The sequence below is a fragment of the Pomacea canaliculata genome, linkage group LG11 (genome assembly GCF_003073045.1).
Source record: "Pomacea canaliculata isolate SZHN2017 linkage group LG11, ASM307304v1, whole genome shotgun sequence".
In the NCBI taxonomy this organism is placed as follows: Eukaryota; Metazoa; Mollusca; class Gastropoda; order Architaenioglossa; family Ampullariidae; genus Pomacea; species Pomacea canaliculata.
Genome location: NC_037600.1, coordinates 14,958,352 through 14,978,509, shown reverse-complemented (window position 1 = coordinate 14,978,509; position 20,158 = coordinate 14,958,352). Strand labels below are relative to the sequence as shown.

Here is a 20,158-nt window from a genome sequence, read left to right as displayed (position 1 = left end):
CATAAAAAGAAATGACAGATTATTACGCATCTGTACCAGCGACTCAGTTGAAAACGCTTGTGCATTACGCCACATATAATTTGTAACATTTCTTTCTTCGTGAGGAAGGCACCACAGTTCTGTAATTTGTAAATTTGAAACATTTAATGTCACCGTTTCAATGCTCAGTCATGTGATTCCATTTGTTCGCTCAGCAGGGTACGTGATTTAGCAGGAAAGGTAAAAAGTGCCGTTATGTAGCCTTAGTTGCTGGCGGGGTGGTAAACTCAATTGACTTTACAGTTTTTTTACCCTCCCCCCAAAAGATCTAGGAACCGTCTGCATGAAGCTGGATGTACAGCGACTAAAGTCTGTGAGCAGAAAAAAAACCCCCAAAAAACAAACACGTCCGTGTCACTGACGAGAAAAACTCTGCCTGCTGCTTAAGTCCGGGAACACAGAAAACACGACACTTGCTCCATCTGCACACGTTAGACCACTCAAAAAAAAAAAAAAAAGGCAAAATAATGCGATTGCTGTCGCTATCCGCGATTCTGCCCTGCTTTCACAAGCTTCACTGTCCTGTACTTATATCACGCTGCACTATTTGCGACACTGCCATGACCATTGTGTAGGTCAACTTCCGAGTTACACCCATGCACGTGTGCCTTCCCAAAAGAAGCAGATGTCGGAGACCCTTTTTTCCCATTTTATCAATAATAATAAATGCAAAATTTGTAAAGCACACACCCACACTCTTAAAAGTATGCTCTTATAGCACATAAGAACAAGAACGAAACATGGACAGCATACGAGGGACAGAAAACAACATACGAACTGTAAAAGAATAAACAATAGTACTAAAGAAGAATAAAATCAAATCAGAAAACACAAAAAGGAACCAAATAACAAGAACAAGAGCTGATTAACGCAATATTGCAAAAAGACGACGAGCATGGAAGGGTGTGAAAAAGGACTAGCATAGTGGGAAAGAGTGTTAGAAGTGCAGTGTGTAGGTGGTGGAAATGGAAAAGGAGGGTTCCAAACAAATATTTTATGCTAATTAAGGAATCATTTTATGAGAGAAAATGGGCTATTAGACATGTTTTTTTCTCTTCTCGTCTCCGTGACCCCATGGACGTGTATAGGCAAGTGAGCGGTGACACTCTAATTGTAAATGTAAAGACCAAGTATTTTCATACTAGACCGACATAAGTGAATGTTCCATCCCCATTCCACGGTCCTCACCCACATCACCGGTACGCTTAATTTCAAAAGTGACTTAGTGATTACAACATTAAATAATGGCGATAAACTATGTTCTCATCTAATTCTTAGAAGTAATGGTACAGTTGTAATATCAAGGGAATTTCTTTTTCACTATGTTGAACATGTCCAGTGAACGTCTATATTCTGGTCAGGGATGCAGTGATACTTTTTGAGTGAATGTACTTTTTCCAAGCTATCTTTGAATGACATAGACGTTAAAATTTGTTCAGATGACATCTTTGACCCTAACAGAGCTTGAGAACTTCTGAGTTAAGGTGACCCGAAGTGCGGCGAAACACGCAGTGGTATTGCGCCGAGGGCACAAAAAAAAAAAAGATAACGTCCCACGTTCTCCTTTTGAAACCATACCCTGATAAATTAGGCACACATTTACAACTGGGTTAATAGAGGAATCGAGGTTTCCAGGCCCTGACCTGACCAAACTTCAAACCATTCAGTGGCATTCTGTTTTATTGAAACACCGCGCACTAACTACATTACTATACAGCACGTACAGAAGCCAATTAAATCTCACTCGTCGCATTATTTCGGACAGAAGAGAACTATAACCGATATTCAGATCCTAAGGTTTGGTCCCTGCATAAGACACAGAAATGGAAATTATGGATGTAGTCAATGATGAAGCAAATTTTGAAGATGACTTCCAGTTTCTGAAAGAAATGAAGGATATCTTGATCGAGGAAGTCTTTCGGTTATCTAAGGAATTTCCAGATCGCTCTGCTTGCGACTCAGAAGTGAAAAACGGAATTTTCTCGGAAACTGACGACAAAAGAGACGTTAGGATTATCCTTCCGGGAGGCCTTCAGAACGTTCTGGACCATCTGGAGTTGTTTCCAGACGACATCACCGCCACAAAGATTACTGGGAGCAGGGATGATTGCGAAGAACTTTGCTTTGTGGGGTTCTTAGGTCACAAGAAAGATAGATCTGAGATGGAAGAAAGTGTGATTCACGACATCGATAAAACAGACGCGGTCGTCGTCCAAGAACTTTCTACCATTGATGGAATGATTGCCTACGTGACAGGAGAGCGCCTCAAGAGAGGTGACTATGGAAACCTTGTTGTATTTAAAGACAAGGGCGTGGTGAAGAATCTAAAGAAGTCACAAAACCACGCATATGCTGTGAAGTAAGTGGGGCCATTGTCATATTTGCTGTTTCACCAGACTCGTGAAAGCTGATATCCGTTTATGTATGTGTGTTTTTTATGAGCGAAATTAAGAAAGGAAAACAAAGTATAATCGTATATAAGTGGCGTATCAGTCACTAAGAGGACAGAAAGTTGTGAACGCTTTTTACTGTTAACAAAGATAAAAAGGGTAAATTAAGAAGCAAGGTGCGTGCAACAACTTCTCAGTTATTATAATATATATTATTTATATATAAATATTATTTATCCTCCAGGATGTTTTTTCCAGAAACAAACCTTTATTTTTGTTTGATTCATACCCATTTTTTCCTTGTATCAGATCGAACAAAATAAATACTCACGTACAATCACACTTACTGTATGGAACGTCACTAAGCACTGGGTTCTTTGCAATACTTTCGATAATTTTTTTCTCTCGTTTAGTTAGAATTTACAAATGGTAAGTGGTAAGACCAAACTTTGTCAGAAACGTAGCGTTAAAAACTCTAAAAACCGATGCGCAAGGTGCAAATAATTAAGTTCGGTGATCGAAGGGACAAGGGTGCAGTTTGACGTGCTGGCTAGAGCTAACTGTTTGCTTTGTTTGCATCGTCCGTGCCTCTTGGAATGTGATTTAAAAAATGATATAAGACTTTGAGACTTAAACAACTTAACTTAAGCAACGTACGTGCGTGCGTGGGTGTGTTTTGCAGTTCCATTTCTCCAAGATATTACCGGACGGTGCGCATACACTCAGGTCGACTGCCAATGGGACTTCGCTCTCCTTACTTCGTGCTACAGAAAACATTGTTTCTGCAGTTTTCACTTCCGGCGGAAGATCCAGCGCGCAGGCGCGTGCAGCTGTGGAGAGCATGCCGGGAAGATTCCAACTTCTTCAAGGTTTTCTCACCGACAAAAGAAATGTAACTATAACCCCAGAAGCTGTTTCTCCTTTTGATTATGTCACGCAGTCCCTTCACTTATCGCTGCAAGTGTTTAATCATAAAGGGAGATCAATTTTTTTTCTGGAAAGAATGAATTTTAATTAAGGCATTAAAAAAATCTGAATAAGTGTCTAATAAATGTCTTGATTCAACATTGTAAAAGTGTTTGGGGACGATTTTTTTTTTCAGGTGACCTGTGGCGATGCATAGCAAGAAGTGTATGTTTGTATGATGTGACTATTTGAGCCCGTTAAATAAAAAAAATATTCGGAGAAAATCGTAAAAGTGACATATAAATTTATAATCTGCGTATTTTAACTAAATTTATTTCATTTTCTTGTATTCCGACCAAAACGTTGTTTCAGAACTGTCCGTATCTCCATGTTCTTTTGGTTATGTAAATGTAACAATGTTATTAGATTTATTTTGTAGCCTTTTTCGCGCTGCTTAATTCGATCCAGAATTTTTTGTTTTATTAGAAACAATACCAATGCTCTTAGTGCAATGGGGGGAAAAACCCAATAAAACCCCCATTAAGGCGACGACAAGACCACAAAACTAATAACAGCACCTATTAAAAATGTTATGGTTTAAAAAAATATTTAAACGAAACATTTGTAGTTGGAATGGTAAAGAGAAATGTAACAATGGACCATTGAGATCTTTTATTGAACGTAATATTTATTTGGCTTATCAGATTGAAAATAAAATAGAATCCGAAACAATGTTTTCAAATTTCTTGTGTGCATATATACATTTTTAACTTATTGGTTAATAGTGAATTTTTTTAGTTGAAAATTTGCAGGTACGTTTAAACTGCTATTGTTCGTTCCAAGACCATCATGGCATGGGTGAAAGTCAGCTAGTTTTTTTAATATAGATCTAGAAGTATGAGTAATGAATGGCTTTTTTTTTTTTTTTGCTGTTAGTAGCAGCTCAAGTTCACGCTATATAATGTTCACTGTCTTTTCTTAAAAATTGATTTCTTGAAGCGGGCCTGCTATTCGTATGAACAACGTAGGTAGACAAATAAAATTATGACTTTTTGTGCAAGTACAACGTATAATTATCTAACCCCGTTATATAAGTTTGCTCTAAGCTGCGCCGCCACAACTTCTGAAGTAAGTAAGAGCAAAAACGCAGGTAAAATAAAACGAAAAGAAGTCTGAAGCATATACTCGACTATGCGCGATTCTTTGCTTCCACGAATAGCTCAGATTACGAAATGAAAAGTTATAAAAAGCCAATCTTTACTGCTGCACATCACTGCAGGTTAAGCCATCAGGTCAGAAGGGCTTGACCTTTCGGGGCTGCAGGATCTAAGGGTCGTCGACTCCATGACCTCTGACGTAATAGTCAGTTGCACGTCGCCTTGCGCATTCGTGATGTGATCCCGCAGTTGCGTCAGCCCTGACATGTTGGTTTGTGATGTTGGAGTGCAGTCAGGTATGGGAGGTGCCTCGGTGGGCTTGGTGAGGTCTTCTGCGACATGGCACAGCTCGTTATTGTCAGTCACGGCGTCAGGTAGACCATGTCCGAGCTTTCCTTGAGAGATACCCTCAAAGGGTGTATCAGTAGTCGGATTGCTCGGTTTCCCGGTAATGGCGACCTCGGAGAGTTGTTCTGGGAGGTGTCGATTAGATCCCTTTAGTCCTGTACACAAAATCACCAACTATTTTACTCTTTAGACATAGTCTACACATATATCAGCATTGTTAATGAGAGATATAATTTAACTTCAGTGTCGCGCCACCGTTGATGTGCTTGACAGAAATGAGGCTGTCCAGTCACCCGACAGTTAAAGCTAAGGTATCGATAGGGCAAGACAGATGACGTGAGGTCACATATTTATTACTCCAGTCTTTCCGTAATGGTGGTGTCGATGTTGATACTATGCAAAATTGTGTTATTGAATGTATTTTATCCATTTTGTTAATATCCGTCTTACCGTCTATTAGATGGGTGTGTGTGTGCCGTGGGGGTGGTATGCGTGTTGTTGATGTTGAATCTGCTCAAGACAAACCTTTACATTTCTGTTTCTTACGAAGAAAACGTGAGCACATTTTAGGCAGTTTCCTGAAATGAGAAAAGCATCAAAAATGTTGCAGAAATACAGAAATCCCAACCACCTCAGCTTACTTAGCAAAAACAAACCGTGATGTAAACCGCTGTCAATCACGGTGAATACTGTACCACCACAACCACTACAACAACAACCGTTGCAACAACGACGATGGCAATAAAACAATGTAACAGGGTGCTCACCCGAATATAGTCTTTCCTTCTGCGTTTCAGCCAGGCATGGGCATGTTATGGAAGAAAAAAATAAGATATAATGAAATAAATTGTTTTCTAATCGTATGCATAGGACTTGTGTGGATGAATTTTCATGCGTACTTTTTCGAGTAACCGAGTGACGTGTGTGCTTAAGTGTTGGGTGTGGGAAATAGTGTAGAACGAGTTTGTTAGATTAAGAAAAGTTTTCTTCTCTGCCATTTTATGCTGAGCAAGAACAAAGATTTACATGAAAATTGTTACATGATATCGTTGACAAGATCTCTCAACCACCCACTCACCCTACTTGTGTGAGTGTGTTCAAGAATAGATTACCATTTTTACTTCACGGGGAAGAAAACTAAGAACAGATAAAACTCCTACTTCTCTTATTTTTTTCGTCCCGTTGCAATGTGGCTATAAGAACCTTTGATAAAGAACGAAACTGGAGTATTTGACGTTTCATAAATGTGCATGAAAATAAACACATACGTTCTGCCATCATGTATCTCTTTTTAAGAAGAGAAGCCGAGACGATGATGAGGAAGAAGACAAAACCCACGGAGATGATGGTTCCAATCCCTACATACGCCATTTGCGTGGCGAGTTCAATCTCCTGAGGCTGGTCTCCTGTGGTAAACTCTTTAATAAGATATACAGAAACTTGTCATGATAAAGGACCCTTCTCCCCTACCTTCATGAGAAGTAGATGTTTACAAAAAGAGTACGCAAGTAATGCTTTTTACGTCTGTCTTTCATATACAGTGTGTGTGTGTGTATTTCATTACCTGAACATGGTACACTTTGCAATAGCACTGTAATATTTTTTGTTTCGCTTGCCATTTCTCTTCTCGCCAGAAGAGGGCGATACTCAGGGTGGTACCAGCAGTCAAAACAAGATCTTAATTGCAGAACTATTTCTCTCGTGGCCCCCGGTTCCAAACGTATGTCTGAGAAAGTTTGTCGTTAAAAGACCCGCTTAGGAATCCCGAATAGCAACAGAGGTTTACGCCGCTTTCTGAAATCAACCACAAGAAACACATTTGCACACTTTAGGAAATGTTTGACATGCGTAATTACTATCTTTTATTTTTTTTTATAAGAAAGATGCTTTGAATTCACAACGAGAGAGTGATCATTCTAGAATTCTTTTTCTCTTTTTTGCCCCTAACAGAAACTAGCCTATTCAAACAGTTTAAGTATGAAGTACCTATGTTGCAACTGGCATAAGAAATGAATAAATTGCTACCAAACACAAAAACAGCGCAGTCAATAAAATACATGGTTTACCCAGAAAAACCCTACGTTACAGGCAGGTACGATTATATTTTATAAATTCTTTTTTCCCCCCTTTTTTTGGTCAATGTTATTGCAAGTTTAAAATATCTTTCAGGATTTTCTGCATGGCTGCCGTTACAATCGTCCAGTGGTTTTGCTTTTATTATCACTGTGCCGACTGCAAGAGTGTAAAGACCAGCACAGTCACAGCAGACTCATTGAACTAGGGTCTTGTAAACAGCACCCAGACATTTGAACATCTAACCAAATCGGACGCCAGTTTCACAAAAATCAGGCAATACTTACGCGACCATTCGTGTTACCTCTGAGTTTAATCAGTTAAGCGGAGATAAGAATAGATTTGATACAACAGGCGCAATTTTGACGTCATTCTTTGCTCTATTAGTGACGTCACACGCTCCCGCCATTAGACTCGACCACAGACCTTCATGGAGACCACCGCCTTCTCATTCAAGCCTACCAGCGCATCTCTCAGCGTGTATTTGTCGTTCATTGGCAGTACCAGTACTTGCATGAGAAACTGTATGCCCTGTCTACCTGAAGTGTTTAAACCGCGGATGAATGCACGCGAGAAAATCCAAAAAGTGTTAGTTCCGATTGTTTTGTATGGACGTGTTACTTTTCTATCTTGAACCTTGATAACAATGAAATTTCCTTCACTTTATCCTCCAAAAGACAAATACAGACGTGGAAATAAACAGATAATAATAAGAAGAAGAATAAGAAGAGGAGGAGAAAGATACACATAGAAGGTGGGAAAGGACAAAAATGAAACAAAAGAGAATGAATGTGACATTCGTGACAATATAATGGAGCCTTCAACTTACTTTCCCCAAACTATTGATATGATTTTACACATTTTCCAAAAATCAAACCTACGGGATAGACCTTTCGGGACCACGATGGGGTCGCCAAAGCAGCAAAAGAAGAGCTGAACATCACCTTCATTCGCTCTCTTATGATTCGGTGCAGAATAATTAGTTTCCCAATGTCCCATTGATGAAGAACTTGTCATCATGACAGGCGACTGTGAGTTTGGATCTCAGCTTATTCCCATTAAATGTCACAGACCGGGTATAAACGCGGTAAGCATTAGGTTGAAGAAATCCTTATTTACCTTTGCGTTGGTACTTGCTTATGTATTTTTTTTTTTTGGGGACGGGGGTTGGAAGGTGGAGAAGGCAGAGGGATAGGGGATAATGTACATGCCGCCGGTTAGGCTACTAAATCGTGGATACTAAACCTACTATCATTATTATTAGTAGTAGTGTAGTACCTCTTAATAGTATGTGCCATTTGTTTACCTTTGGCAAGAGATCTCTTACAGTATTTGGACCCACAGCTTGGAATTTCCTGCTAATGTACTTACGGCACACAGCCACATGGTACTTTCAAAACTTATGTGTGTGTGTGTGCATTTCATCTTCCGAAAGAGAAACGGAGATAATTTTATTTTTTAAGACAAAGCTACACAGAGGAGGTAAAGGACAAAAATAATAACCAAGATGTAAAGACTGTATTCCTTCTATATATATATACTTTATTCAAGAATATTAAATCCGTTTAGTAACACACTGGTCACAAAAGAGTGTAACTGGCAAGACCGCACATCCACAACGCACAGTACAATGCCTACGCAACGCAAATTTCACACACACCTTGCATATAAAGCAATAACAACCTAGCATAAAGGAGAAGTGAATTATGCGCTTTCCCTTTCAGAAAAGAGCAAAGACCCTGTTACACTGGCCTGTCGAAAGTTAAATAATTAAATATTATCACCGTCATGCTAACCCAGTTTTCTTTCAAGAAATGTTGCAAGAACTTTTAGCAACTCTCACTGCAAGAAGAGTTACCAACTGCTTCAGAAATGTCGACAAGATAGGCTTTAGTATTTCTATTATCTTCTCCAGGAGTGGCGTGTTTGTGGTAAATTCGTCTCGTATGAAATCCCGTGCCTGCCGCAGCTGTGGTCCAGATCTGAAAGATTGTAAAAAATATTTGTTTAAAAGTGTTTTACAAATTATAAAGGGAGTTAACACGAGGTATTTCTAAAAAAATGTGGGGTTTGGGGCTAGAAATAAAAGCTTCCAAGACCCAGCTTGCAAAGAGAGGGCAGAGAATTTCCATCGTTGAGGCCAGAGAAGAAAGGTCAATCGAATTTCTCTCGTCTAATTCGCGGACAACACTCGTAAATAGAAAAGACCGCCTTAGGTGACGGCGTCAGTGACCAAACACATTAAATTCTCTTACCTGGGCCAGCAGTAGTGGGCCCAGTTAACAAGTAAAAGCAGACTCTGAAGCCGCTAAGAAGCTATCGGCAGCGTTATACAAAAAATAAATAATAACATAGGGCGTAGGGTTATTGTCTGGATTGAGCAAAGCGAACGACGTGACCTCACGCGATTTTTGTCTAGCGCGAACTAGGTTTAAGGGGTCCTCCGTTATTGGCTTTTGTAAGGCAAACTTATTGTTCCTCTATACTCTATAGGAATGCACTATATGAATAAAAAAAAGTAGAATAGTGACTATGCCCCAGTGGTAAAGAGCGAACCGACTCTTGTGAGTTTGGATCTCATTTTAGCAAATAAAATGTCTGGTTGGAGGCATAGGACTGGTCATCCGATGTTTTGATAAGTACCCTAATTTCCTTCCCCTCCAAGCCTTCTCCAAATTCTTCATCACTCGGTCTCTCCCAGAACAAATTAAATAATAATGAAATGGCAGGACTCTTGTTTTCAAACCCACCAACACTTAGAGTCACCGAACATTTCGCCCCACAGCATGAGTCCAATCAAAGATAGTATTTATTATCTTTGGTCAAATCGTAGCGGCTCTGTCCATTTTGTCCCAACACTGAAAAGTTAAATCATTCCCGGCCCAAATAACGCATACAAAAAAGCCTAAATAAAAGTTCACAATAAAATGACGACAAAATCTTTAAGATAAAATATTGTTTAAAGAGAAAAATCTCATTTATTCACCATTGTATGATACATCATCAGCACTTTTGCTTATCAAAATGGTGGATAAACGTATTGTTTTAAAATAGGCAGCTGAGCTTGCGGATCTATATTGTTCAAACAACGTGTGGCTCTTTCGGTAATACCTGACGTTAACAGCTATTTATGTCATCGGTCAGCTATTCGTCTTTTGGCCTGGGATGATTTGACGTTTTGGTGTTGGGAAGAAATGGTCTTATATCTGAAACGAAATGGTCACAGCTGGGACGATTTAACTCATGCTGTGGGGTGATATGACTTGGGAGAAAACCACACTGATCCTAAATATCAAGATTCTTCATGTACACCACCCCACTAAACTAAAAACATTCTCTCACAATGAAAACAGTATATACTAGCCACGCAGAATGATCTATAAACCGTCATACACATGTGCAATAACACTTTTACAAAAAGTAAAGACCAACTTGAATTGTTTTCCATATAACTCCTGAGTCCATTCCTGTTCTCTCTTCTTTATGATTTCTTCCACTTGCTTCAACTTTTCAGTTGTGTATGGTTTGTTTCCATTAACCGACAAAAGTTTCTTGACAGTCAGCAGAAGCTTCTTGACTTGCCTTGATTTCTGTTCTAGTGTGCCCTTGTTGTTAAATACAACATAGCGGTCATTTACTGACTGCAAAGAAACAGGAAGTGGAATGGATGAAGGCTGATAATTCATTCCAGAAAAATAACATTTTATTTACGAACACTGGATTTTTTGTTGTAACTTTTAACTCCTCTCAAGGTGTAAGTCTCATATAGTTGATAATTTGTCAAATGGTTAGTTTTGTCCTCCACACTAATTATCCATAACAATGATAATCAATCTGCTCTGTTTATTGTTCCTTTGACATAAAAGTTCATGGAAAATCCTTGTTACTGGAGGCACATATGCTAAACATGTGTTCTTCAGTAAAGCAATATAAAAATCTCCACATGATTTATATAGCAAATGGAGGAAACTGTTCATACAGGATTGAGAAAGATAATTTGATAATTAAGAGAAAGGGTCCACCAAATCAATAAATCCTGACACTGTCTCAGTAGCTGCTGAAATTTTGGAAGCATTTTAGTGACTTTATTTTAACAATTTAGTCTTTCTAAAGAAAAAAAAATTGAACTCCGCCTGGAAACACCCCCGGGTAACCTGCCGGTCCCAAGCCCGGATGAAGAAGGAGGCTTGAGGGTGGGGCTAGCAACCCCACCCCGTAAAACAACCCCTCCTACAAAAACTGCAACTCCAAAGTTGTGGCCCTATGCTCCACTAGGGGCGGAAAGGAATACGAAGGAAAAAAATTGAAACCAAAAGATATGTCTGGCATAAGTAATTTTATCACGAAATTTTTGTTATTCTGTCATTTTTCTGGGTCCCTGTGTCACATTATCTTGAAAGCTTAATATAATCAGCTGTGTGTTACCTCCACAAGCTGCTTCAGCTTAGGTGGTGAAGTTTCAAGCATCTTCTTTAGAGATGTCAGTTCATCATCGTCCACACTGTCGCCTTCAGCCAGAGTGTCTCCGCAAGTGAAAACGATGATGAGATACCTCATTAGCTGCACCCCAAAAAGGTCCCGAACCCGATCCACCACTTTGTTCTCCTCCTCAGTAAACTTAATACCAAGGCGAAGGACCAGGATAAGTGCATGAGGACCAGGGGAGACTATTGCCACACACCTGGCAATCTCTCGTATAACGGTTTCCTCATCTAAGCTTGTGTCAAAAAGTCCTGGTGTGTCCACAACCTGTAACTCAGTAAAGATCCCTTTTATTTTTTTCACAGGATTATTTCTGCATACTTGGGGAATCATTAGTTTTACTAATGAAGGATCCTCAACTTGAAGTATATTTCCACTATATTATTCATCCACACAACACATTTGTTATGTATGCTGATGTTATTGTCAGTGATACCATTGAAATCAAACCATCAAATTTTAATGATTAAATATTAATTTCAGTTGCATAATCTAAATCCTCTAAGACTGCGCGAAATGGTGTGCCACGTCTCTTTTGATTTCACTCTGTCAATGTGCATCATCCATCAACTCTTCCTATACAGCTAGCTAGCACCTGCAAATATGAATGTCTTTATAGCAACAGCTCAATTGCATCAATATGTCCATATTGACTGAGTTAATGACAACTGAATACTCACCTCTACTGGCACGCCAAAGCAATCTTGTCTATAACGCTGACAATTTGTCGTCGTGGAACTGAATGCAGGACTAACCTTAAATCTCTCTAGACCAACAATAGTATTAGCTGTGGAGCTTTTACCGCTGCCAGTTTTTCCTACCAAAACTATGCGGCACTCTTCGTCTGGAAAGTCAATGGCTGGGGGATGAAAAAAAAACTTCTTCATTAAAACCTTGAGCTTTAACCAAGATCATCAACTGTGACTTCTGATGCAAAAGTTTTTGTTGTCTAACTTTAGGTAAAAAATGGACAAAAAAAGGTAATAATATGCATCCCAAAATCTAATACAATCTCTGGCTTTTATCTATGCATGACATTATGATGATGATAATAATAATGATTAGTTATTTTTATTGCTTAGTTAGCCAGGATTGCCTGTCATTGGCAGTGCTCGTCAATATATCCACGTACTGGGTGATGAAACAGAGTACACAACAAAATCCCAAGTTATCAAGTGAGCTAGGATCACCATGACAAGACTCGTTCTAGTATGCAGACAATCTTGCTTTGTTGTCTCATCATATGCAAGGGAAAAAAATAACATCTAGAAATAAATGCTAGTCCAGTGCAACTGACAATCAGCAAGAAGAAAACTGAAAAAGTGACATTAAACATCCCAAATCCTAACCCAGTTGGAGTAGACAGCCATGATAAAAGATAAAATCCCCATGTCTTGGCAGTGTTGTTTGAAGTAATGGAGGAGCTGGAAATTATATACAAAACAGACTCAGTACAGCAAGGAATGTTTTGCAGAGTAAGCATAAAATCTGGAAATCAGCACTCTACAGCAACCACACTCAAAAGAACTGCATACTCCTAACTTTGTTTCATGATTCAGAATGTTGGAAAATGACATAAATGGATATGACAAAATTATCATCTTTCCATATCACTAGCCTGAGAAGAATCCTGTAAATTTGCTAGCCACAGAAGATAACCAATAAGGAACTCCTTGCATGTGCAAATAAAAGACAAGGAACCAATTGTAATGTTTAGATCTGGAGACGGATCAATCAAGTACACAGACAAGAGGACAGCTCCACAGTAAAAACAACAAGAAGGAAAACAGGAAGACAAGGAAAACATGGCGGCAACAGCTGAAGCAGAGAAGGAAGCACTCGGTGTAATATGTGGGGTAGCTTAAGTTGGCAAAAGAAAGATAAAAGTGGAAGAGCTTTGTAGCTACCATACAGGTAAGAGCGATAAGCGGAAGCAGGTCTGATCCTGGCAGCACATGAATCCATCAAACTGATGTGACTGTATGGAGACTTACTAGTTTCATCTAGTGTCAGTGCAGTATCCACACTGGAAGATATGTTCCACCTCTCTGCATCTAACCTGGCAGCCTGGTGCTGATAACCTGTCCTTTCATCAGAGTCTTGATTGGCATCAGGCATGTGGCGCATGTTACCATTTTTTTCTTCACCAGATGCAATTCTAATAGGCCGTCTTACTGGTGGTGGAGTTGCAGATGTCAGGTATGGTTTGACAGCATCACATTTGCTGCACCGATACAGCTCAACAGCATTGAAGTTATTGCAGTCTTTTTTCTTACAGTACCAGCCTGCCCCTCAGTAACAGAGTTTTTTATTATTAAAACCTTACAAAGTGCCAAGCAGTTAATAATTCATTGTAATAATTATTATTATTTATAATTTATTCATATAATTTATACAAAGAGTCAAGTTCATATCCTTACTTTTTCTTACTATCACCTTTTTTTTAGACTTGTGCAGAAAGAAACTGGTGCAAGATATACCAAGGCATGAAATGAATGCTAGTCTAGTCATGGTAACCACACCCACTTAAGGTAAAAACACATTCGGCTTCCACAGAAAATGGCATTTAGTATGTTAAATCCTAATTTTTACTGGACAGCTGAGTAATAGAGTTTGCTATAGCCACAGAGGCAATGACCTTACATTGCTATCTACAATAGCATATGAGAGTTATAAGATATAATCAAGAGCAATACAAAAAAACTTGGGTAAAAAAAAAAGCTAAAAAAATAGTAAAAACATTAGTTTACTATATACATGTATCATCAATGTTAATAAATTATTTTACCTTGTGACAAAGTAATTGATACCTGACTTTAGCAGTTCATGACCAAATGATTCCTGAGTGTACATACTCATAACAATCTATCAGCTTAGTGTAAAATGCTGTTCCTTTTACCTGCAGAGCTGTCTGAATTCTTGCTTTGTTCAAATCTTCCCTTTGACCCTGCTTCTTGTGTCTGATTATTTGAGGCCTGTTCTTCGGTGTCATTATGTTTTTGCCCAGTCTGAATGGTTTCAAGCAATCGTGGCTGACCACATGTTTCACATTGGTGAGGATCAGTGCTAAACATAGTGCAGTTTGTGCATTGCCATGATGACTTATTGTGAAGCCCCAGTTGCTGATGACAAATCTGACACTCCTTCACACCAATGCTGTTCTGATAAGTACACCTTGAGCATTCCCATGTATCTTGCCCTAAGTCAGAAATAAAACCTCAATGATTCAACTTTACATTTAAGAAACATTTCTTTTCAAAATCATCCTGTCACAGATGATAACAACAGTGTAAAGTTTCATACTGCATGAGGAAAAGTAAGCTTGACAAGAGTAGAAGGAATAGGACATGTGCTTGAAACTTGCTTACTGACTGGACAGCTCTCACCAGTGATAGGCACATGGTTTATCAACAAAGGTAAAAAGGAGCAGTGGGCAAGGGTATCACCTCCAGAGAGAAGCATGTTGGAGCCAAGACCCTACCCAGTTCTCATTGTTATGTTAACAGGAGCTTTAACCACCCAGTCCACCACCAACTGCTGTTTTTCACTTTGGTCTTTTTTCCTCTTGTTTTTTCTTTTATGTGTGTGCTTATATGGTGCTTAACACATTCAATAATCCTGCATTCAGGCAGATCCATCTAAATAACTTTACCATCTACTATTTTAAAGTTAAAATCCTGTAAAGTACCTTGTCATTTTGGGTTAGTTACATTTTGTTATTTGTACACAATACATAATGGATGCAACACTGGAAGATACATATATGTATACCTTACAATAATACTCAATTGGTCAATCAGTCTTACAATTATTATGACTAAAGATACTGTTTCATGTAGGACATGCAATAATTATTGTTTGACTACACAAGCAGTTTGACTGCATTATATAATTTATTTACATTGCAATTGAAAGTATTTATTTTATGTTAATAATTAATGAAGAATAAATTCATTAAAAGATACCAAAACTTCAGTTAAACAAGTTATTTATTTGTAATTATATATCTCATGCAATTATGGGAGTGCTAGTTACCTCTTGAGCCCTGTGGGACCCCTGGGTATGCTTGCCTATAGCGAGCATTGTAAGAATAGGGCCATCCAGCCAGGCATGTCGTAAGAGGCGACTAAGGTGGACATCTCACCTGGAGGTAAATTAGGTTGTGGTAGGGCTAACAACCCCACCATGTAAAAAAAAAAAAGCCTGTTACAGACACTAACACCAGAGAATTCGTTACGGATGGCGAAGGTAATGAAACAATTTACCTCTTGAATCCATGCTTTTGAGTAAGAATCAGGTATCCCTGCACGAACATAAATATAAACACTATGTATATACACCCATGCATATCAATTATTGCTGTAGCATTTGTCACTGAGCTTATTATTGTATCTTGGAAGAACTTTGAAAAAAAAAGCGAAAAATAAAATGTGTAGACGTGCATCTGGCAATGAGCTGATAAACTAAAATTGCTGGTGAAGCATGTGATCACGACTAAACGAGATATTAAAAGTGAAAGATAGAAATATCTAGAGATAAGATATATTTCATTAAAAGAACAAACAAAACTCACTCATCAGTCATACTCTTGCTATGTTAGCGAGGTGCCGAAACGACGTCGACGGAGAAAGGGGTTTCCCAGTCTCGGAGATCCATCGATCATGACGTAATTGCCGTAGTTTATTTGGGGATATAAGTTCGTGGTTTAATTATATCTTCCTCATCGCCTTCAAAGATTTGTTCGTAGGACATTTATTATGTTACTAGATAGATCTCATACAATAAATGTAGTGACCTTGTCTTTCATCCACAGTATTAAAGCACTGTAGTATTATAATTTACGGAATGTAAACATGCCAAGTCATTCAAAACAACGAATGATCCTTAGAAAGACAGGAGGGGATAACTTTTGTAGATTCAAAACAAAGCAGACGATGTCGAACAAAACACAAAACGCTGAACGAGTAAATTAATTTGATATAATTCCTTGCTTTCAAATGTAAAAGAAAACTACACGTACAAAATAAAGAGGAAAAACAAGCGGATTCTTTAAGTTAAATGATTAGCATAATGTGTTTGGCTGTGGGAAAATATCATTATTTTCAATATTTTGTTGCAGAACTTTTCCATATAAAAATCATGTAATGTATGAACATACTGTATTCACCTTTGATAAACTGGATCCATAAAAAATAACAGGATTAATTGATTGTATTATTTTAGAACTTCAATGTTGAGTGTGGGCTACAAAAGTAAGAAAGATAACTTTTCCAGCTCGCGTGTTCGATAGCTCATTATTACTTCCCTTAGTACGGGGAACTCTGGTCTCGTATTCATGAACCTCGTCTATTTACCCAGGAGTACAATTGTGTATATGGAAGTTGGAGGATGGAGCAAGGGGAGAGGTTTAAGGGGAGAAAATGGGTTGTCAGGGTTGTACAAGATTTTGTATTACGTGAGTGAGGAGTGCAAGAAATGATAGGTTATATTGAAAGAAATATTTGTGTGTTGGTGAGGGGTGGAGGCTTTGAATATGTAAGTATATACCTATTTAGATGACCATGTTTATATATAGTCTTTGACAGATGTTTGCATTTTGATTAACATTTGTAGTATGTTCCGAATATGTTCTCCAGATTTTATTCGTATGTTGTCTAGACTCACTGGAAGGATTTTCTCATCCTTGAAATGTGCTTGAATCAATAAATGATATCATCTCTCTCTCTAAAACACACACACACACGAGTCTTATTTCGGTCATTGCCATTGTTTTTATTAAAACTTTATTAATGCCTCCAAAACATATCACTTGTCAGTAGACGGACTTTTTTGGCTTTCAATTACGAATGAAACATCATGAAACTCCTGAAAGTCTCTGATCCCCGCAAAATTATGTGTGAGCGTACGTTCCTGACACGAAGAGATCGAAGGTAATTGTTCTATTAATCTCATACGATGGTACCTCGGACATGTATAGGTGGATGGCTGACTGTATGCCGAGACCAACGCTCGGCCTCTAGAGAAGTTCTCCGCTGCTAGTCTCGGCGAGCAATTGACAGACAGACTTCCGCTTCAAACAAGTCCTGTCTCTCAACAGATTGAAACTTTTGTCTGAACGGCCTCTAGCATGAATGAGCCCTTGTCGTCGTTCGCTAAACCGGAAGCTGTTATGTCAATAGCCTCGTTCTAGAAGTTAGTTCAAAAAAATCGTCTGCGAGCCATCAGGGGATACAGATTCATGATGGCATGCGCCAAAATTGTCCCCGTCGTATAATTTGACAAAAAGTACTATTATAAGATGCAACAAACTTTTTTTTCCTGTCATTCCGTTAGACGCACCCTTATAAAATTCGACGAACGTTTTTTTGTCAGTAGTTTCTTATCACGAGACACATCTTTATAAAATACAGCATCGTTGTCCCTGGCGTGGGGCGCTGTTCATGAAGAACACCTTGAAGGCCTTGTGCAGGGCTTTTTTGATGTTCTTCAGAACCGGCGACTCCTGGACCAGCTCCTCTCGAACGAAGTCGCGTGCCAAACGCTTCCTCTCCAACTCTTTGGAAGAATTTCTGTAAGTAGGGAAAAGGTAGAGGAACAAACTATTACATGATCTGAATAAGCAATGAGGTATATGTACAGGTAGCCCAGACTAACTGCATGTCACACATAGAATACACGTCACATGAGGGAGAAGGAACAGGAGACATAGGGGAGACAATTGGAAGAAGAAGCGGAAGAGAGCTGTAAGCCATGGGCAGACAAAAAAGCTATTCCAAGACGCAAATAACAATGAAAATAAAATTTTCTTATCTATTCGGTCATGTGTCCGTAAACATGTTCTGAAAACTTACACAAGCCAATCAAGTATCGTACACAGTACATGTTGATAAAAACTGTTCATTTCAGTTACAACTTCGGTCAAGGGAGTGTAACTTATATCACCTTAGGTGGATTGAAATGGCAGGATGCATAGATTGAAGAAAATTTCCATAAATGTTCTTGTGATTGGCGTGCTTATCTTAATTGTATTATCTGCAACCTTAAGCTTAAAGGGAATCTAAAAGCAAAATAAAACTGCTTAGAATCGCGTAAAGAGTAGGATAAATTTGAATCTCGTCTATTTATATGTGTGTTCATGTGGAAAACGTTGAAGGTTTTTAGTAGAATGTTGTGTTTAATAAGAGAAATTACACGGGACTCTTTGTTTGCTTCCACGAAGTCTCGTTCTCCGTCACGTGACCCTACGATGAAAAGAAAATTTTGAATCTTTTCCATCTTTTTGTGGCAATCGTGTGCAGCACATTCTCGAGGCATGGTTGTCACTATGGAAACCACACGTCATAGGGTCACGTGACGGAGAACGAGACATCGTGGAAGCAAACAAAGAGTCCCGTGTAATTTCTCTTATTAAACACAACATTCTACTAAAAAACCCTCAACATTTTCCACATGAGCACACATATAAATAGACGAGATTCAAAGTTATCCTACTCTTTACACGATTCTAAGCAGTTTTATTTTGCCTTTAGAATCCCTTTAAGGCCGAACAGAAATAGCATGGACTGGGCTCATAATACTGTGAAATCTCAGTGAACAGTGAACAACCTCCCATAGTTAATAAAATTCAAGCTTACAAACATCTTCGTACACTTAAAGAGTCAGAAAAATCCGAAACACTCCCCTACCCACCCGCTACCATACACAGACACGGGGGTATGATAAGGGTTTGCTGATTATCTAGAGGTCTCGGTCTTGAGAAGGGTTCACGAAAGTCTCTAACACCTCACTCCCATCACGACCTCCAAAACAGAAAAAAAAAAAGAAAAAAAAAGGAAAAAAAAAAGGTCAGGGGACGACCGCTATTACTACTGAGTTCTTGCTAAGACTGTATGTATTAAGCGAAGGTAAGAAGCAAATTTACTTCACTCTAGTAGACTTTTCAGATGGGATTACAATTTTTTCAAAAAAGGATAAAATCATGTAGAAGCTTTTAACCTTCGATTGCTTCTCCTTGTCATTGGGATTTCAGGCAGCTGACTGACAAGAATAGTCTCCCTTTCTTGGATGATTTGCTCCGCCTTCTCCAAGAAACAGTTCGTGTACGGCTTGCCACCGTTGAACTGCAGCACTTGGCGCACCGACAGCAGAAGATCTTTGACCTGGTTGGCCTTCTGCTGAGGTGTGCCCTTGTTGTTGAAGACAATGTACCGATTATTTGCTCCCTGTCAAAAATAACAGTTATAACAACTGTTTACAGCATTCAATAAAAGGTTAAACAAAATTAATGACCCCGTACCATGCGCAGGAAAAGGCCACACTCGTGATGCCAAAGTTGTCCATGGAAACACTTAATTTACATAATAATTCTGTTATCTTTTATCCCTTGTATGAAACCTTGGCAGTATCATCGTTTCCATGTACAAATCTGATTGTGTTTTAGATTTTCTGTTCAATGTAATGTTTGAAGATATGTATCTTCATATCTCGGAAAAAAAAGTATATTGTATAGAATTTTGCAATGTAGAAGACCTTTAACAGCAATGCCTTTCGCTAGTTAGGAATCATCATATTATTCAAAAGAAGGGGCAATAGGGATGAAAATAAAATAGACGAAAGAGGATGAAAAGGAGGAGGATGTGGGAATGTAGAAAGAAAAACACAAAGGGCTGCCAACCTTGACGAGTTCTTTCAGTTTGTCTGGCGAGTTGTCCAGCATATTTCTGACAGCCTCATTTTCGCTGAGTCCCTCGTGCTCAGGGTCTG

At 38.7% G+C, this 20,158-nt stretch overlaps 4 protein-coding genes across 7 annotated transcripts in view; 1 reads left to right on the top strand and 3 right to left on the bottom strand.

Annotated features, from left to right (window-relative positions):
• Window positions 1–1,586: 1,586 nt before the first annotated feature.
• LOC112576080 lies at window positions 1,587–4,042 on the top strand. Its single transcript, XM_025258329.1, has 3 exons — window positions 1,587–2,398; window positions 3,112–3,321; window positions 3,532–4,042. Exons 1-3 carry the CDS (start codon window positions 1,863–1,865, stop codon window positions 3,533–3,535), a joined length of 750 nt encoding a protein of 249 aa, XP_025114114.1. The 5' UTR covers window positions 1,587–1,862; the 3' UTR covers window positions 3,536–4,042.
• Window positions 4,043–4,248: 206 nt separating this feature from the next.
• LOC112576082 lies at window positions 4,249–7,413 on the bottom strand. 2 transcript variants are annotated; one of them, XM_025258332.1, is made up of 6 exons: window positions 7,201–7,413; window positions 6,405–6,634; window positions 6,109–6,246; window positions 5,608–5,626; window positions 5,366–5,418; window positions 4,249–4,995 (listed from the first exon to the last, which is right to left on the bottom strand). In XM_025258332.1, exons 2-6 carry the CDS (start codon window positions 6,457–6,459, stop codon window positions 4,616–4,618), a joined length of 645 nt encoding a protein of 214 aa, XP_025114117.1. In that variant the 5' UTR covers window positions 6,460–6,634; window positions 7,201–7,413; the 3' UTR covers window positions 4,249–4,615. The 2 variants fall into 2 exon arrangements, with proteins under 2 accessions (XP_025114117.1, XP_025114116.1); XM_025258331.1 differs by having other exon boundaries at window positions 6,109–6,258; window positions 7,201–7,397.
• A 1,025-nt stretch (window positions 7,414–8,438) lies between these two features.
• LOC112575851 (GTPase IMAP family member 7-like) lies at window positions 8,439–16,251 on the bottom strand. Of its 3 annotated transcripts, none has more exons than XM_025257919.1 (8): window positions 15,969–16,251; window positions 15,661–15,698; window positions 14,295–14,594; window positions 13,390–13,686; window positions 12,076–12,254; window positions 11,339–11,662; window positions 10,346–10,554; window positions 8,439–8,895 (listed from the first exon to the last, which is right to left on the bottom strand). In XM_025257919.1, the coding sequence occupies exons 2-8, from the start codon at window positions 15,671–15,673 to the stop codon at window positions 8,721–8,723; spliced, it is 1,497 nt and encodes a 498-aa protein (XP_025113704.1). In that variant the 5' UTR covers window positions 15,674–15,698; window positions 15,969–16,251; the 3' UTR covers window positions 8,439–8,720. The 3 variants fall into 3 exon arrangements, with proteins under 3 accessions (XP_025113704.1, XP_025113705.1, XP_025113706.1); XM_025257920.1 differs by having other exon boundaries at window positions 13,390–13,680; window positions 15,969–16,239; XM_025257921.1 differs by lacking the exons at window positions 15,661–15,698; window positions 15,969–16,251 and adding an exon at window positions 15,431–15,596.
• Window positions 16,252–17,146: 895 nt separating this feature from the next.
• The window catches only part of LOC112575924, an 8,401-nt gene continuing 5,389 nt past the window's right edge, over window positions 17,147–20,158 (bottom strand). The window contains exons 6-8 of the mRNA XM_025258067.1: window positions 20,070–20,158; window positions 19,391–19,617; window positions 17,147–17,964 (exon numbers count right to left, since the gene is read on the bottom strand). The exon at window positions 20,070–20,158 is cut by the window's right edge and continues 235 nt beyond it. Coding sequence (XP_025113852.1) covers window positions 17,793–17,964; window positions 19,391–19,617; window positions 20,070–20,158 — 488 coding nt within the window. The 3' untranslated portion in view covers window positions 17,147–17,792. The remainder of the gene's footprint in view (window positions 17,965–19,390; window positions 19,618–20,069) is intronic.

Excerpts from the sequence above, each read along its gene's own strand:
- LOC112576080 (XM_025258329.1), top strand. The coding sequence starts at position 1,863 with ATGGAAATTATGGATGTAGTCAATGATGAAGCAAATTTTGAAGATGAC. Across the intron at positions 2,399-3,111 it reads AACCACGCATATGCTGTGAA|TTCCATTTCTCCAAGATATT; the intron begins GTAAGTGGGGCC and ends TGTGTTTTGCAG.
- LOC112576082 (XM_025258331.1), bottom strand. The coding sequence starts at position 6,459 with ATGGCAAGCGAAACAAAAAATATTACAGTGCTATTGCAAAGTGTACCA. Across the intron at positions 6,259-6,404 it reads GCAAAGTGTACCATGTTCAG|AGTTTACCACAGGAGACCAG; the intron begins GTAATGAAATAC and ends ATCTTATTAAAG. Across the intron at positions 4,996-5,365 it reads TAAGAAACAGAAATGTAAAG|GACTAAAGGGATCTAATCGA; the intron begins GTTTGTCTTGAG and ends TTTTGTGTACAG.
- LOC112575851 (XM_025257919.1), bottom strand. Across the intron at positions 12,255-13,389 it reads ACTGACACTAGATGAAACTA|CCATTGACTTTCCAGACGAA; the intron begins GTAAGTCTCCAT and ends TTCATCCCCCAG. Across the intron at positions 11,663-12,075 it reads GCTTTGGCGTGCCAGTAGAG|GTTGTGGACACACCAGGACT; the intron begins GTGAGTATTCAG and ends ACTGAGTTACAG.